Raw genomic sequence first — 16,088 nt, 5'->3', positions numbered from 1 at the left:
AGACAGAGAGACACACGGGGAAGACAGACAGAGAGACACACGGGGAAGACAGACGGAGAGACACAGAGGGAAGAGAGCCGTGTGACTCTGGGCAGAGACTGGACTGACACAGCCACAAGCCCAGGAATGTCAAGGATTGCCGTAGCCCCCAGAAGCCAGGAAGAGATACTATGTATGAGGAGATAAATTTCTTTCATTTTTAAGTCCCTCAGTTTGTCCAAATTTATTATGGTTGCCCTAAAAATCTAATACAGTGGACAAATAACCTAGGTTGAAAAGATTCTCTTAGGAAGAGGATGGAGAATTAGGGTTCCACATGTAGCCCAGACTTTGGGGCATGAAAAAAAAAAAGGTCAGGTGTGGCAGAGGGCAGGGCAAGAAGGCCGGATCTGGAATCTGTAGGTTCTCAACTCCTGCAAATATTAATTCCAGGAATGGAAGCAACAGAGTATGTGCTTTGAAGGAACTCTGTAGGCTCAAGTAATGGCCAATGGCAACTCTTGACAGTGTGGACCCAAGCACAAGAGAGATCTTCTTCCATGCTCTGTTCCAAAAAGACCCCCAAGGGATGCAGAAGGATGATGATTAGAATGAAATTTCTCATCAGCCCCACGGAAATGGGCTCAGAATCAGATTTAAAATCCAACAATGTCACCTTTCTTGCACACCTATATTACAATCTGTATTCCCTGGAAGGGTTTTTAGTGAGAAAACATTCAAATACTCTTTGCATATGAATCCTTTAGGCTTCTCTCTCTTATTCACCAAGTGAAGAAACCCAAAAGGGAATTTAAAACAGACAGACAACATACCCATTGACTTACCTTTCTTGGAAGCTAGCCCAGTTTCCTTCACACTATTCACATAGAGTCTTCGAACACCATCTTCTTCCACAGAAGAAAGGGAAAACCCTGTGAAAGACAACGGCAGAATGGCTGGGCTCACTCCCCTGAATGTTGAGCAGACAACAGGAAGTACCTGCTGTGCACTAGGTACACGGAGTGTTTGGGGTTAGAGTTTGGAGTGATTGTTTTTTTCCTTGTTCACGTCATTTGACAAAGCGGAGAAATCTATTTTTAGATCACTCTTTAGAAGCTGCCACTTGTAAAAATAAATATTAGTAGGGACGTCTCTCTTCATACAACCTACCTATCAACTCAAATGGAAGGAAATAATTGTGTGCTACCTTGCCTTCAGGAAATGCCATCGTTGTGTGTTTTCCATACCATCCTCCAAAGCACAAAACAGAAAGATTAGCTTCCTTCATCAGCACCCCTAGACCTTCTCACCTGCTCTGGTGTGACACCGCACCGCCCCATGGTTGTGTGTTTACCCACGGGCATTGCTGCATAGACCCTGCTTTAATACAATTCTGCAAACAGGGATGGGAAGCAACTCACATCACAAATCCCAGTTCATATTGAAACTGTAACTGATTTCACACTAGTATCTGATCATAAAATTATCTTACACTTGTCTGGGATGCCAGAGCTCAGAGCCCCTTCGTTAATTAACCTTGGGCTTTGCTACATCCTTCAGAAAGGAAGGCAGAGAAAGGCCCAGATGTTCTAAGCGGTTTGAGGACCCCGGATGCTCCCCATCTAGGGTTCCAAGCCTTGGTCACCTCTGTTTCTAGACAGTCTCATATAAAACTCTTTCCTAATCAATTAATCGAATGTCCACTACCAACACCTACTTTCCCAAAGGAAAGAAAGTACCTTGACAGATACTTCTTCTTTTTTTTTTTTTTGAGACAGAGTCTCACTTCATCACCCTCAGTGTTGCCCTCAGTAAATTGCCACGGCGTTATAGCTCACAGCAACCTCAAACTCTCAGGCTCAAGGGATCCTCTTGTCTCAGCCTCCCAAGTAGCTGGGACTACAGGTGCCTGCCACAACACCTGGCTATTTTTAAAGATGGGGTCTCGCTCTTGCTGAGGCTGGTCTCAAACCCGTGAGCTCAGGCAATCCACTTGCCTAGGCCTTCCAGAATGCATCACCTCATCTGGCCTGACAGATACTTCTAGAAAGGTAATAGAACAAATACAGTTGTAATGATCTGTACTACTTCAACTCTGGGAGAAAAATCATCATGTAATATATTTGCCTGTCTGAGTGCTGAGGGTAGAGGAGATTAGTAGTGAGAAACAATGGGTAAACATAAAACAGAATAAACAATTACAGGACCCGGTCCCAGGGAGTTACTGAGACTTTTTTAGCCATGTCATAATGAACACATGGGGTTTTTTTTTTGTTTATTTCACAGGATCAGGAAATGGGTAACCACACGTAGGCAAAACTGCCAACTGCCACCGCCCTCGGAGAACGGCATAGGCCACCCCTGAAGACTTTCCAAAGTCTTCATTTTATTATCTTATTTTTAATTCCATTCTAACAGCAACTTGTAACTTTTAGCAACTTGCAAGTTTCAAGAAGTGTCCCACTGAAATCAAAATGTCTTTACACACGAACCACTTCACTGACATTAGCCTCAGCATAGGTCTATTTATCTGCATTGCAGTAGAGAGTTTTTCTTTTTTCACCGTCTGGATAGATATAGAGTCAAAGGCCATGTCATGGGAAAGAATGGATAGGATTCAATAAAATACTATAGCCATTTGCTTTCTGAAATGCTGTCAAATTCTGACAACAAAATTTTTTTCTATTAAACAAATATTGGCACCCTGATGGATTTGGGGACAAGCTTGCTTAACTGAATGATGGACAGAAGTGGCCATCAAGAGCCTTCAGACAAAGTCTAAGGAGATGGCTTAGGCACTCATTCCTCTTTTCTTGGTCTTCTTTTTTAATAAGTGAAAAGGTAGGGCCTGGGGAAGTGACTCACACCTTTAATCCCGGCACCCTAGGAGCTGAGGTGGGTAGATTGCTTGAGATCAGGAGTTTGAGACCAGGCAGAGCAAGAGTGAGACTCTGTCTATAAAAAAACAGCATGGGGGGGGGCGCACTTGTAATCCCAGCCACTAGGGACGTTAAGGCAAGAGGATTACTTGAGCCTAAGAGCTTGAGGTTGCTGTGAGCCATGATACCACAGCACCCTACCCAGGGCAAGAAAGTGAGACTCTGTTTCAAAAATAATAATAATATGGCCTGGTGCTCATAGCATAGTGGTTATGGTGCCGGCCACATACAACAAGACTGGTGGGTTCAAACCCTGCCTAGGCCAGCTAAACAACGACAACTGCAAGAAAAAAATAGCCTAGCATTGTGGCAGGCACCTGTAGTCCCAGCTACTTGGGAGGCTGAGGCAAGAGAATCACTTAAGCCCAAGAGTTTGCTGTTGCTGTGAGCTGTGATGCAACATAGTAAGACTTTGTCTCAAATAATAATAATAATAATAATAATCACAAAGTTAAAAATAGGAGTCTAATGACTGCAAATGACTAAAATTTGCACAAGGCAACCGGCACAAAGTATGTGTCTGAGAAACAGGTCAGACCTCTCTCCCTAATGTGAAAATCTCCATGATAGAAAAGAGGCCAGAAGAAGGGATAATGGGCTTAGGGTCCTTTGGAAGAACACTCAAATGGAAGCAGAAAATTTCCGAGTGTAAATAGCTATAATCTGGGATATATGGGAGGACCCTGACAGCTCTCCCCACATTTTCTGGTCAGCTTTGACACTACTGGGGGGAGAGGGGTCTCAGTCCCCACGGGACAGCTGCCAAGTAAAGATACCAATACGCTGCACCCTAGGGGGAAAATTATAACCATCTCCTACATTAACAAATATAAAGAAAAAAGGAGGTGGGTACCAAGGCTTACACCTGTAATCCTAGCACTCTGGGAGGCCAAGGCAGGTGGATCACCTGAGCTCAGGAGCTGAAGACCAGCCTGAGAAAAAAGCAAGACTTTGTCAGTAATAATACTAGAAAAACTAGTCAGGCATTATGGCCGGTGCCTATAGTCCCAGCTACTCAGGAGGCTGAGGCAAGAGGATCACTTGAGCTCAAGAGTTTGAGGTTGCTGTGAGCTATGATGACAGAGTGAGACTCTGTCTCAAGAAAAACAAAAAACTAAACATCTTACAGCTGGATTATTTTGAGGTAGATGAAGAATATAATGAGTTTAACAGTTAATTAGCAAAGTCAGATTTTTTTTCATTTGTTTTAAATAGGATGGGAACATTTAAATAGATGGGAACCACTCTAAATCAGTCTAGAATGATTGCCAACAGGAGCTAGAGGGAGAGTATTCGATATGAATCAATGTATTCACCGGCCAGAAGGCTGTTAGCTACTAAGACAGGAAGGCATCACGAAGGGCAACTACAACAACGATCCTGCAAATGAACAAACTAAATGGAAAAACTAAGAGGACTAAACTTACAAAATGAACAACCAGAAGATTCCCCCGTACAGGAGCTCATGGCCAAGAAAAACGTAACATGATAAACAACAGACAACTACTCAAATCTAGAGTCTAGGACACAAGGAAAATTTAGATAACAAAACAAGTGTAGGTACCTACAACATAAGGAAACATGACTCAGTGTACTTGTCTAAGATGTGCCCAGAAAGAAACGAATGCTAAATCGATGAAAGGGTGTGTTCCTCCACGCCAAGGCAGCCTGGGGCATGGTGCATGGTCTACCTATCGTGTAACTGCATATTTGATCTAACATCAACAGTAAGGCCTGGAATAACCTGAGGGTTGGGGTGGAGAGAGAACTTAAGTATGTTAACTCTTTAAATTCATGTAGGCAGTTGGATTACTGGATCATAGTTTCTAAAGCACCATTTGGTTTGTATGGTTGGAGGTCTCTGTGTTGGTGGTATGGACTACCAGCTTTTGCATATATTGAGAGCTCCATGTGCAGGCAGAACTGGAAGCCAGCCTTAGACAGGTGTAAATCTTAACGCGTGGATAGATGGGCTACATTGAGAGTCCATGGTAGCTTCTGAGTCCACAGGCAACCAGGTCTCTTAGGCCTGTGACTCTTTAGCCTCCCCTGTCAACATGCTGTTGACCTCATGCCAACGTGAACCTGAGCTCCAAGGAGAAACGGTTTAACTGCGATTGTCAGCCGTGCACAGCAGAATTTCTACATTGAACTCCAGTAAGGGGTGCCAACAGAAATGAAGGGCAGAAACAGAGACTAAATACTGACAGCCTCTTCCAGCAACCTGACATCGCCCCAACCTCCAAGCGGGGATTTTGTATTTTCCAAAAGCAGTGGTGGTCAGGAAAGACTGCAAATTCAAACAAAGCTAAAAGCCCGGCTTCTTCACGTCAGGTAGTTTGAGAAGCACTGTTTACGATATCTTCTAGACTGATGCTCATTGCTCTATAACAGCCTCAGTGGGCAAAGGTAAACAGTGTCATTAATTTCAGCGACTTTAAAATTAGTGCAGCTGAATCTCTGTAAGCTGAGCACCCGAGGGACTGCAACCAACAGTCAACACAGGAAGGTGGTCAACGTAAGGAACTGGGCCTACTGTACTGATATGCACGTGTGGAACTGTCTGGTTTGTGAAACTTAGGTCAGCGTAAGGAGGTGGTCAACTATGGAGGTCCTAAGGTATAAAAAAGTATACAAAGTATAGTGGGCTTTTATGCCCAGTTCCTGAGTCCCCAAATATTCACCCTTAGTACTAGGGTCAAAGAGCTTTGAAATCCAGCCTTCTCTAGATCTTAGCTGGTTTGCCCTTAACCAAGAAAACTTAAGTAAACTAAAGAGAAAAAGAATAATCATTGTAGAATATCTGATTGGGAGGCCCCCCCAAACTTATTTATATCCCTATTACCAATTACAGCTTTAATTACTGAGGTCACACTTCAGCTGCATAATCTGCCTCTCATAAACATTTATTCCTTGTCATCAAAAACATACTCCCAGCTTTATGATGTCCTTAGTTTAAGGTCAAGGAGTAAACAGCGTGAAGCTGTAATGCAAGTGGCCGGGGCTTTGAAATTAGCTTTTCTTGATTAGGCCGAAACTCTGTAATGAGCATTCTGAGATGCAGACTGTTTGCCTGAGGGAGAAAGTGCAGAAGGAATACAATATCCCCAAAGTTCAGTAAAGGGTTTAAAGATTTTTAAACGCTAAAAGGCTGAATAACTTGATTCAAGAAGAAATCTTGAGATTTCTCTTTTTCTTGACAAAAAAAAAAATCGATCAGAGAGAAATATATAGTAGTCTTTACGTTTTTCCACCAGGAACTTCAGTCTGCCTCCAACACATAGTAGGACCACACTCCTCTGCTCCCCTGTAAGTAGGTGTGACCATGAGATGTGCTTTGGCCCGTGAATTGGGAGTGAGGCCACATCAGCTTCGCCACCTCCTCTCCTTCCCCTCAGCATCCCAGGTGGCAACAGCTCCAGGCCTGGGTGTGGAGTGAGGACAACATAGAAAGTTGCAGCCAACCCACAAAGGATGTGTGGTGAAGGTAAGAAATACGTTTCGCTGTTCTGAGCACTGAGCCTTGGTGACTGTTTGTTACCTCGGCTCACCTCACCGCTCCTGACTGATATAGCACAGGATGGATTTCCCACTTATTTTACCCAAGCACCAATACTGTTACTATTCAAGCCGTGCAGTGAAATGCTAAGTAAGGAAGACTAGTCTTAAACATATGGAAAGGATTATATATTTAACTACACCAGAATGTAGACGACCACGTAGAAAAGCATTCACACAGCAGGCCTGACTGCTATTCCTCCAAAGGTCTGCTTCCAAGTTTGGCCTCTGGCTGGCATCTGGGAACTTAGATTTGGGGACGATTCCAATCATCATAACCGGTCTACCTGAGTTAGCATGATAAGGAAGTCACCCTCTGCTTTCACCATTACAAAGAAAGTACTGGAAGTAGCCTGAGGTCAACTAATCAGAATTTCTTTTTTCCTTTTTCTTGTTCCCACCTTTCAAAACTCAATATTCTGCCACTGCCCAGGGAAGGCACTCTATTTTATAGAATGGAGGCTCCCCCATTCATGAATTCTAATAAAAGTGAATCAGATCTACACATGTGTTGTGACTTTGTCTTTTGACATATAAAACCATCTGCTCCACATATCCATTTCCTTTTTATGATAGAAGAGCCCCAGTGATGAAAATTATGGAATTGAAAGCAGAAGTCATCATCAGAACCAGGTCAAATCTCTCTCCTCCTCTTTTTTCCCCCTAGTTTGCTGATTTCCATGCCTGTCTATTTTAAATAGGATCCAATAGGCATTTATTGAATTGTAAATCAATGTCCTTTTACACAGGTCATGTCTTCACTTAAAAAACAAACACCAAAGATGGAAAAAAAATAAACATACCGTAAGTGTCAGCAGCTGCATCTGACTTTTCAATGTGGATGCTCTGAGTGACTTTTGGACAGATTTCAATTTCTTTGTACAACTGAAAATTACAAAGAGGAGTCTAATTAGGACTTCATTATAAATAACTTCATAAAGAATTTATAAATCTACTTTTTTGCGATTGACAATTAAATGCAAATTTGCATCATATCACAGTCTTTATTGAACTGAACCCATCAAAAATCAAAGTAGAAACTTATAACTCACATTCTCAAATCTAGCTATACTTTGTTTTTTAAATAATTCCTCAATGTCACTCTGTATGTCTATTCATGTCCATGTTCACCTTACATCTCTCATATTCCTATAAAATAGTGCTAAAGTAATGGAAATTACCAGTACTGGGAGAAAAATCATTTATTAAAATCAGGAAGAAAGCCTTGGGGTGGTAGCTCACACCTGTAATCCTAGCACTCTGGGAGGCTGAGGTGGACAGATCACCTAAGCTTACAAGTTCGAGACCAGCCTGAGGTAGAGCAAGACCCCATCTCTAAAAACAGCCAGGCATTGTGGTGGGTGACTGTAGTCGTAGCTACTCAGGAAGCTGAGGCAAGAGGATCGCTTGAGCCAAGAGTCTGAGGTTGCTGTGAGCTATGATGCCACAGCACTTCACTGAGGGCGACAAAGTGAGACTCTGTCTCGAAAATAAAATAAAAGAACATCGGGAAGAGATTATAGTGATCTCAGAATGGGAATCAGGGAAAGAGAAGACATCTCTGTGTCTCCCTTCTTCTCTCTCCATATACTATTTCTGCCTGAAAAGTTCATAATTATGTAAACAGGTGGAGACAAATAGCAGAAACAGACCACAAATTATGTAAATGTAGGATATTCTCTTTTAGTGACTAAACTGTGCCAAAATTAGCTAGAATATTTAAGCACACAAATTAATCAACCCTCTAAAAAACTCAGAAAGCCTGGAAAATGAGCTTTTATACAAAGCCAAGATAAGAATAATATTTACACATTAGAAATGTTGTTGCTTAAGTTAATTTAATTGAAATCAGTCAAGATCTATCATCATCAAGACAGCAATGAAGTTCTGACCATGTGCCATGCCCCTCACACTAATTCTATGAGAAAATTACAATCTCCATCGTACTAATTCCTAAGTTCAAAAAGCCAGTGTGTGTAGAGCTGGGATTTGAACCCAAGTTTCACTGGCTCCAGAGCTGCATCCTCCCCACTGCACTATATGCCTCCTAGACCAGCACTTGGAATTCAGAGGTACCAAGGGGAACCTACATACCTCCTTGGGTAAATAAGTCAAAAGTTCAAATCCAAAATCTATGATAAAAATCTAAAAATAAATAATGTGTCAAAGGCACATGTGAACTTAAAAATTGTTATTCTATCTTGAAAGGAAAATCAAACCTAAGCCAAAGTCAGGAACAGGAAATGTGTCTCTTAGTACCTCTGACCACACAGCCATTCATCCTGAAATAATTTTATTTGAGCAAGTAGAAAAGAATAGTTTCCTTTTGAAAGATGAGCATAATATTTAGGACTTAGGAGCCTGAAAACCATTTTGCTCTAATAGAACCCCAAGGGATGATGGGGCATAGTGGGGCGTGGCAGGGACCATCTGCAGGAGACTCTCGAATATTTTGATTGATCTAATGCAACTTCCATCAGATACAATGTGTTAGAGGCATAACTGAATGTAGTTATATTTGTATGCTTCGGGAATTTGTCATGCAAATACATTTCCCAGATGAGTACTTTTTAGTTCAGATTAATAGCCACCAAAACTATGAATACCATATTCAATAAAGTTTACAAATGTATATCATAACAGCACAGAACACTCAATAAAACATCAACGGGGTTTACTTCGACTTAGTTTGAGCCTTATTTTTAAACTTCCTGGAGAACCAGAGCCTGCCCCCAGATGGCAGTATCAGACTGCTTGTTCCAATTGTTTGCACGAAGCTCCAGAGAGAATGAAGCTTTGTGAATCATCTTTCCTACTCTTTCATGATACTGCCTCCTACTTTTCTTTGGAATTAGCATGTAAAAGCCTTCGTGTCTCCTGCTGATCTCAGGTAATAACTTGGTATCATACAGACAGGCCCCTTTTGGCCACAATGTCCTCAGGCTGCTTAGATTAAAGCCAGGTTTAGTGAACACTAATAAAATAAAAAATTTCAAGAAGGGTCTGTACTTTAAAATATATTTTCAATGCAACCATAATACCTGGATCTGTATTTTTATATGTAAGTATCTTTAACAATGAAGGATCGTATATAGTCCCTTTATTTTATTAAAGCAAGGATGCTGCATATTTTCTCTCTTCAAAAACACTGAGAAGATCAACCGATTTTAGGAAACAATTTGCTTACCCAGGCACTGGAGTTTTCACAAAATACCATTTCTTTCTGTCTCCTTTGGGTGGCCTGGTCACCAAGCCATTGTCACTTCTTGCCCAGGATACAACTCACCACCAAAGTGAGCGTATGGTGACAGACGTCAACTAACGCCCTTTCTTGCTGGCGTTTCCCACTGTTCCCAGGTCCAGCATGGCCTGTCCTGCTTCCCTTCTCCCCTATCACTTCCATTCCTTGTTTCACACCTTCCCCACCAACCCTCTTCACGTACCAGATAAGCCGCCTCCACCTGGGCCACCCTCCTGCTGCCCAGCTCTGCGCCCTCAGCCTGAGGACACTTTTCTCCAAAATACCTCCGTGACTCTCCCCCACTTCTTTCACCTCCCTGTTCAAAGGTCAGATCTCAAAAAGCAACACGACCAGCTAGATGGCCCATCTCCCTCTGCCCTAACTTCTTGTTTTTCTAGGCTTTGCACCTCTCCTGACACACGACACCTTTACATGGGTCTATATCTGTCTATGCAACCTGAATATAGGTTCCACCAGGAGCAGAGTTTCTTGGGTGCATCCCCAGCACCCAGACAGCTGGTGCTGAGCACACAAACGCTAAGTTAGTATTGGCTGATGAATGAATGAATGAATGAATGATCAGTTTTTCTTCAAACTCTTCACTCCCACCTGTCACTTCAAGGAAAAAACATATTTAATGTGGATTCTTAAAAAGTGCCTCCATAGACGGCAACCATGTTCATCATCTTTGGACCCAACAAACAACTAATCATGAAAAAACAGCCAAACAGGTATCCCTGATACAAAAACACAACCAGCAAAGCAATAAACTGATGACTATTCTTGGTTATTCATCAGCAAGAGAATTTCATGGACTACCTCCCCCAGATAAACACATTAGACCCTCCAGTAAGATCTTTAAAATTTTGCACATACTTCTGTTAGTAAACTAATGACCTTACTACTAAAGACTGTTAGAAAAACAATGGAACGGTTAGATAATACTTAGGGACAGTCATATATGAATGAGTCGCTTATGAGAAAATGGCTTCTAATACCTGCCAGCTTCCCTGTCTATCAAGATCAAAATTAAGGGGAGCTGGGGAAACCAATTAACTGTGTGTGCTCTGATGTTTTTTAGTAAGACACAATAAACTGAATACCCTCAAACTCTCAAAAAGCATCCAGGAAGGCCGGGCATGGTGGCTCATGGCTATAATCCTGGCACTCTGGGAGGCTGAGGTGGGTGGATCCCTTGAGCTCAGGAGTTCAAGATCAGCCTGAGCAAGAGCAAGACCCCTTCTCTACTAAAAACAGAAAAAGTAGCCAGGCATCATGGCAGGCTCCTGTAGTCCCAGCTACTCATGAGGCTGAGGCAGGAGGATCACTTGAACTCAGGAGTTTAAGGTCGCTGTGAGCCAAGATGACATCATGGCATTCTAGCCAGGGTGACAGAGTGAGACTCTGTCTCAAAAAAAGACAAAGAAAAAAGCACAGATGTGCTGTGTGTTCAGAAACCACCTGACTCAGAATGACATTATACCTAGCTTCATGGCCTGAAGAAAGGATTCAAAACCAGGGACCCAAGGATAGACTTTAAATGGTCTGTGAACTTGGATGGTGAAAAAAAAAATCTTTATATTTACAAACATTCTACCAAAAGTTAGCATTTCCTTCAATCATAAATGAATACAGGCAACAAACACAGCAATATTAGCAATGCCTGTGACTTATAAATAGAAATAATAGTTACTTTCATATCATATTCTAGTTACTGCGAATATCTCAAAATATTATTTATGCTCATCAGAACAGTGGTAGCTATTAGGTCTACCACAAGGTCTTGCAATTTAATAATATTAAATAACTACATCTATTAAATATTACTTACCATATTAAAATATTATCAATAATGATTTCAACAATTAAGGCACAGATAAGCCCACATATTCTACTTCATGCAACTGAAAACATAATCCTGAAGGCATTACCAGGCTGCCAGAGGTATCTAAAGCATGAAATGGTTAAGAACCTTGGTAAAAATAGAGGTGCTCAAGTTAGCAAGACCATGGCATTTGCAGCCTTCAAGGTCTTGGAGCTGGAGACCTGAAATAGGACAAGAAGCAATACCACGATCTCTTTGTACTTTAGAGTCTTCTTTTAAAAATTACAGTTATCGTATGTATACAGAAATTCTACATGCCAACTGGCTGATCTTGGCACAACTTAGTCTCCTGGGTTGGATAAGACTAACGCACAATGGCCAAGGCTTAAAAAAGACACGTGAGTCAATAAAATTTCAAAAGATACGGCTGAAGCGCCTACACTCACATGTGGAAGATGTGACTGTGGGAAGTAGTTAGTTCTGATCTCTGTAATTTAAGATATGAAATAGACATTAACCCCAATATTCAAAATATGCGACCTAATGGCTATTGGAGCATTATTAGCAAAGCACGTCCCTTTTTTAAATAAAGAAAAAAGTTTTCTTTGCTCTACTCATAAAGCAGAGTGACGGGGCTTTTCTCCATGCCAGAGAAAGAAAACCTCAGCCTTTCTCTGTTAATGAACCATCCTCTACGAACACTTACTTACGGGTTCACTGAAGTGACAGTGGGGAAAGGGATCATCACTTTGATCTTATTTCTTGCATAACATACTAAGAACATTACGAAAGCACACCCTCTTATATTGCCTTAAAACACACTTAACGGGACACAAAGTCACCTTTTGGTATGACAGAAGCATTCCAAACCAAGATTGCTACAGTAGAGAAATGACTATATCCATTTGTCAAAACTCATCAAACTATGGCCCCCAAGTGGGGAAAGCTTTATTAAATGTAAAGTATACATTATTAAAAGTAAAGTTAACTAAAGACACAATTTCCTCCTAATTCTTAAATCATGCTTCCCCTTTCCAAAAAGAGAATATTTGGGTTTAAATTTTCAGTTCCACTTTCTGTGATGAAACCCTGCTGAAGTCACACTGTTACTCACATATCCATGGCAGGCGGCCCCACCGCCCCCAGAGGAATGACTAAGGAGGGAGGGCAGGATGAGATCCAAAATTGAGGACGTGCCTTGCTCACAAAATGTGTCTTCACTGGGACTGAAAAATACACCCCTCCACTAAGGAAAGAGGGACTTGTCCCTGGTTTAGTACAACAACAACCACTGGCGTCTATTATGTTAGCCATCATCTCTAATCTTTGCAAAATCCTGCAAATTAAGTATTATCATCTCACTTCATTATTTTTTGCCAATTCCACATGATTTAATAATAAGACAGACATAAAAAGCCAGGTCTGTTTCAGAACCCACATCTTATAAGTATGTTAAAACTCTAACATACGTAAATGTCCCTAAGAATCTATATAAATATAATTCCAAAAGACTGGGATGGCAGCTTTTTTCACCCACCAAGATTTGCCTCGTTGGTCAAACACAGGGGTCAGTCACACAAAATTGCAGTTAGTACTTTTATTCCTGACAATCCCGTAGCTGATCTTTGAGTCTCCGATTTAAAATCAACAACTGTCGATGGTGCAAAGACAGCTGATAATAACAGTCAAAATTGTAACTTAGCTCTGGATTTCAATTTTTCACAATAGCACAGCAATGTACTTTGCATAAACAAAGGTGGCATTTCCACCCTGTGGAATTAGAAGTAAGGGCCATCTCCACCAACTCCGGGGCACTGCACGAAGCTCATTTATTTTAGAACTCGTTCCGCTCTACCAACTACAATTAACACAAGTACACATATAATTTGAAAATAATCTCCTACAAAATGTACTTGGATGACAGTCATAAACATTACCAGCTCATAAATGTCCTCCTCGGGCTCCGGGACGTAGTGCTGCATTTTGTTGTCTATTAGAAATTTCAGTCGCAGGTAATGAGCAGAATGATCTAGTTGATGTGTCTGGAACGAAAATAAAAAGGAAAGAAAGAAAGAATATGTGTGTTCAGTAGTAAACAGGACTCATTAGTTGTCCAATGACATACTATAATGGATTCTCCCAAACAACAGAGACTGGTTAATACACAGGGGTGCATTCCTATACTTCTTTAAAAATGGGCATCCAAAACTCAAGCTTTAAAACAATTTTCATTGCACTCATGAAATGATACTCTACAGGTATCTTAGGATTCAGGGGTGACAACTGAGGCACATCTTCACTGCTCCTTACTTGATTTATTGCGCTCTTTAACACTAGTTTCTCAACAAGAGCCATCAGATCAAAGAGGCCGTGAAACACAACTTCAAACACACACAGTTGATTAAAGAAGAAAAGTGACAAGAAAGGCAAGAAAGCGCCGTCTTTACAGTTAGATGGGAAAAGCTGTGCCCAGGCAAAGTTGTTTTTGTAACCACATGGGGACACTGGGACAGTTGTTAACAGTTCATTTGCAAGCCAGCATCAGTGTGAAGACAAGACATTTGGATTTCGGTCTTATTTATATACTCCCCAAGTGAGAATATCTCCGGGGCAGTGCAAACAGGCATGTGTCCAACTATGGAAATACATGGACTGACTTGAGCAGAGTAAACAGTCCTAAAATACTTAGAGAGTGAAATTTCCAGGGCTTCTCGCTTTGGCCCAGGATGGGTCAATGGTTTTTTTTTTCTCTCCCTAAGAAGTCATCCTTGAATTATATTTGAGGAATGAATAATAGCAGCAACACGGTTTTATAATTCTCTATGGAGAGTCAATAGATACAGAAAAGAATAAGAAAATGCTCCTCAAAAGTTACACGATAATGTGAACATGTATTGCCAGAGAGAAAATGTTTAAGCGTAGTTGTTTCTTTTTTTTTGAGACAGAGTTTCACTTTGTCACCCTCAGTAGAGTGCTGTGGTGCCACAGCTCACAGCAACCTCCAACTCTTGGGGTTGAGCGATTCTCTTGCCTCAGCCTCCCAAGTAGCTGGGACTACAGGTACCTGCCACAATGCCGGACTATTTTTGCTGCTCTTGTTGTTGTAGTTGCCATTGTTGTTTGGCAGATCTGGGCTGAGTGTGAACCCGCCAGCCCCAGTGCATGTGGCTGGCACACTAGCCGCTGAGCTACAGGCACCAAGCGTAAACCAAGTAATATTTGTAAGTGTTCTTATCTTTCTGAGATACATCTTGAAGTGCTAATGGATAAATGCTATGATACCTGGAATTTGCTTCTGATACAATCCAGAGTGGGGGATGTGATTGAACAGAAGAAACTTAATTGGAGAATCACAGATTCGAAGTGGCAGATACATGAGAATTTATTACATTGTTCTCTACTTTTATGTAAACTTGAAATTTTTTTGTCATGCAAAGGATTGGGAATACGGAAATTAATACAGCAGAAATGCAGCCCTCAGGAGTGCGTGTGGCTGTGCAGATGTGGGAGGTGGGACAGTGGTGGTTTGGAATTTTAAATAAAGGCACACACGCAGGACAGGCATCCTGTCATTTTGCAAAAGCACATTTCCAGGAAGTGGAAATGAGTTTGCTCTGAAAACACAGCAGAATGATACAGAAGTTTTGCATCAGCGATTCTTGGGAACCCCCAACCTGTATCCTCTCCTGAGTAATGTGACAGTTTGAAGCCTGCCGTGCTGGACACAGATGCCATCCAGCAAACATGTTCCTGGGCACTTGGCTTTTGTCCTTTCACTGCCTGTACTGAGACCAGATGCTCAAATCCAGGCAGACCCAGGACTGCTGATGATAAGCGTGGGTGGGTAGGTCCAGGGAAACATTAAGCAGAGACGTTTTCCTGTGTGCTACCTACTGCTCGTCAGAGAGCCACTGAGACAAATAAACAACAACAAAAGACTAATATTTAGGGTGAGATGATTAGGAAGGAAAAAGTTTGCTTGGAGAGATCAAAGCTGCAAATGCTTCCCACCTACCCAGGTCCTCACTGAAATCTTTAATTAGAAGCAAAAATGTTGGTTCACCATCTGTTTCCAACTGAGGCGGAAGGGAAATAAATGAAATTTCATGGGGTCTTAGTAACGGGAACACATCTACTTGGAAACCTTATAGTCATCATTAATAAACACTTTGTGGACACTCCTAAAGAGTGCCACTTAAACAGATCATCTTCCGGAAATCGCACCCAAATAGCAACTTCCCCTAAGAAGAGTCTGGTTCCTGAGCGCACAGTATGAGAGAGAGACAGTCCTCTGGAGGGCACCAAATAGCTCAGGGGGTCCTGGTGTGGAACGTGGAGGTACCCCCATTGTCCCTTAAGTGCCACAGAGCTGAAAATATCTATACATTTGTACAGAGACAGATAAACACTAAGTTGTGTGAGGCAGAACAAAAGAAAAATAACTATGCCACACACCCATCGTATTTTTCAAGCCTCTTTAAATGGCTGGATAACTTTACAAAATAAAAATACACACATGTCATAGACACAAAAATTATAATAGTCT

At 41.6% G+C, this 16,088-nt stretch overlaps 1 protein-coding gene across 7 annotated transcripts in view; it reads right to left on the bottom strand.

Annotated features, from left to right (window-relative positions):
* TIAM1 (T cell lymphoma invasion and metastasis 1) overlaps nucleotides 1-16,088 on the bottom strand; it is a 368,684-nt gene that overhangs the window by 65,524 nt on the left and 287,072 nt on the right. For all 7 annotated transcript variants that reach the window (XM_023517428.1, XM_023517430.1, XM_023517429.1 and 4 more), the window contains 3 exons: nucleotides 13,480-13,584; nucleotides 7,280-7,361; nucleotides 825-911 (listed from right to left, as the gene is read on the bottom strand). In XM_023517428.1, the coding sequence (XP_023373196.1) occupies nucleotides 825-911; nucleotides 7,280-7,361; nucleotides 13,480-13,584 (274 nt within the window). The remainder of the gene's footprint in view (nucleotides 1-824; nucleotides 912-7,279; nucleotides 7,362-13,479; nucleotides 13,585-16,088) is intronic.

This window comes from Otolemur garnettii, unplaced genomic scaffold (assembly GCF_000181295.1).
Source record: "Otolemur garnettii isolate 467f Iridium unplaced genomic scaffold, OtoGar3 scaffold00111, whole genome shotgun sequence".
NCBI lineage: Eukaryota > Metazoa > Chordata > Mammalia > Primates > Galagidae > Otolemur > Otolemur garnettii.
The sequence above is the reverse complement of the archived record's forward strand: the minus strand, read 5'-3'. Positions and strand labels throughout refer to the sequence as shown.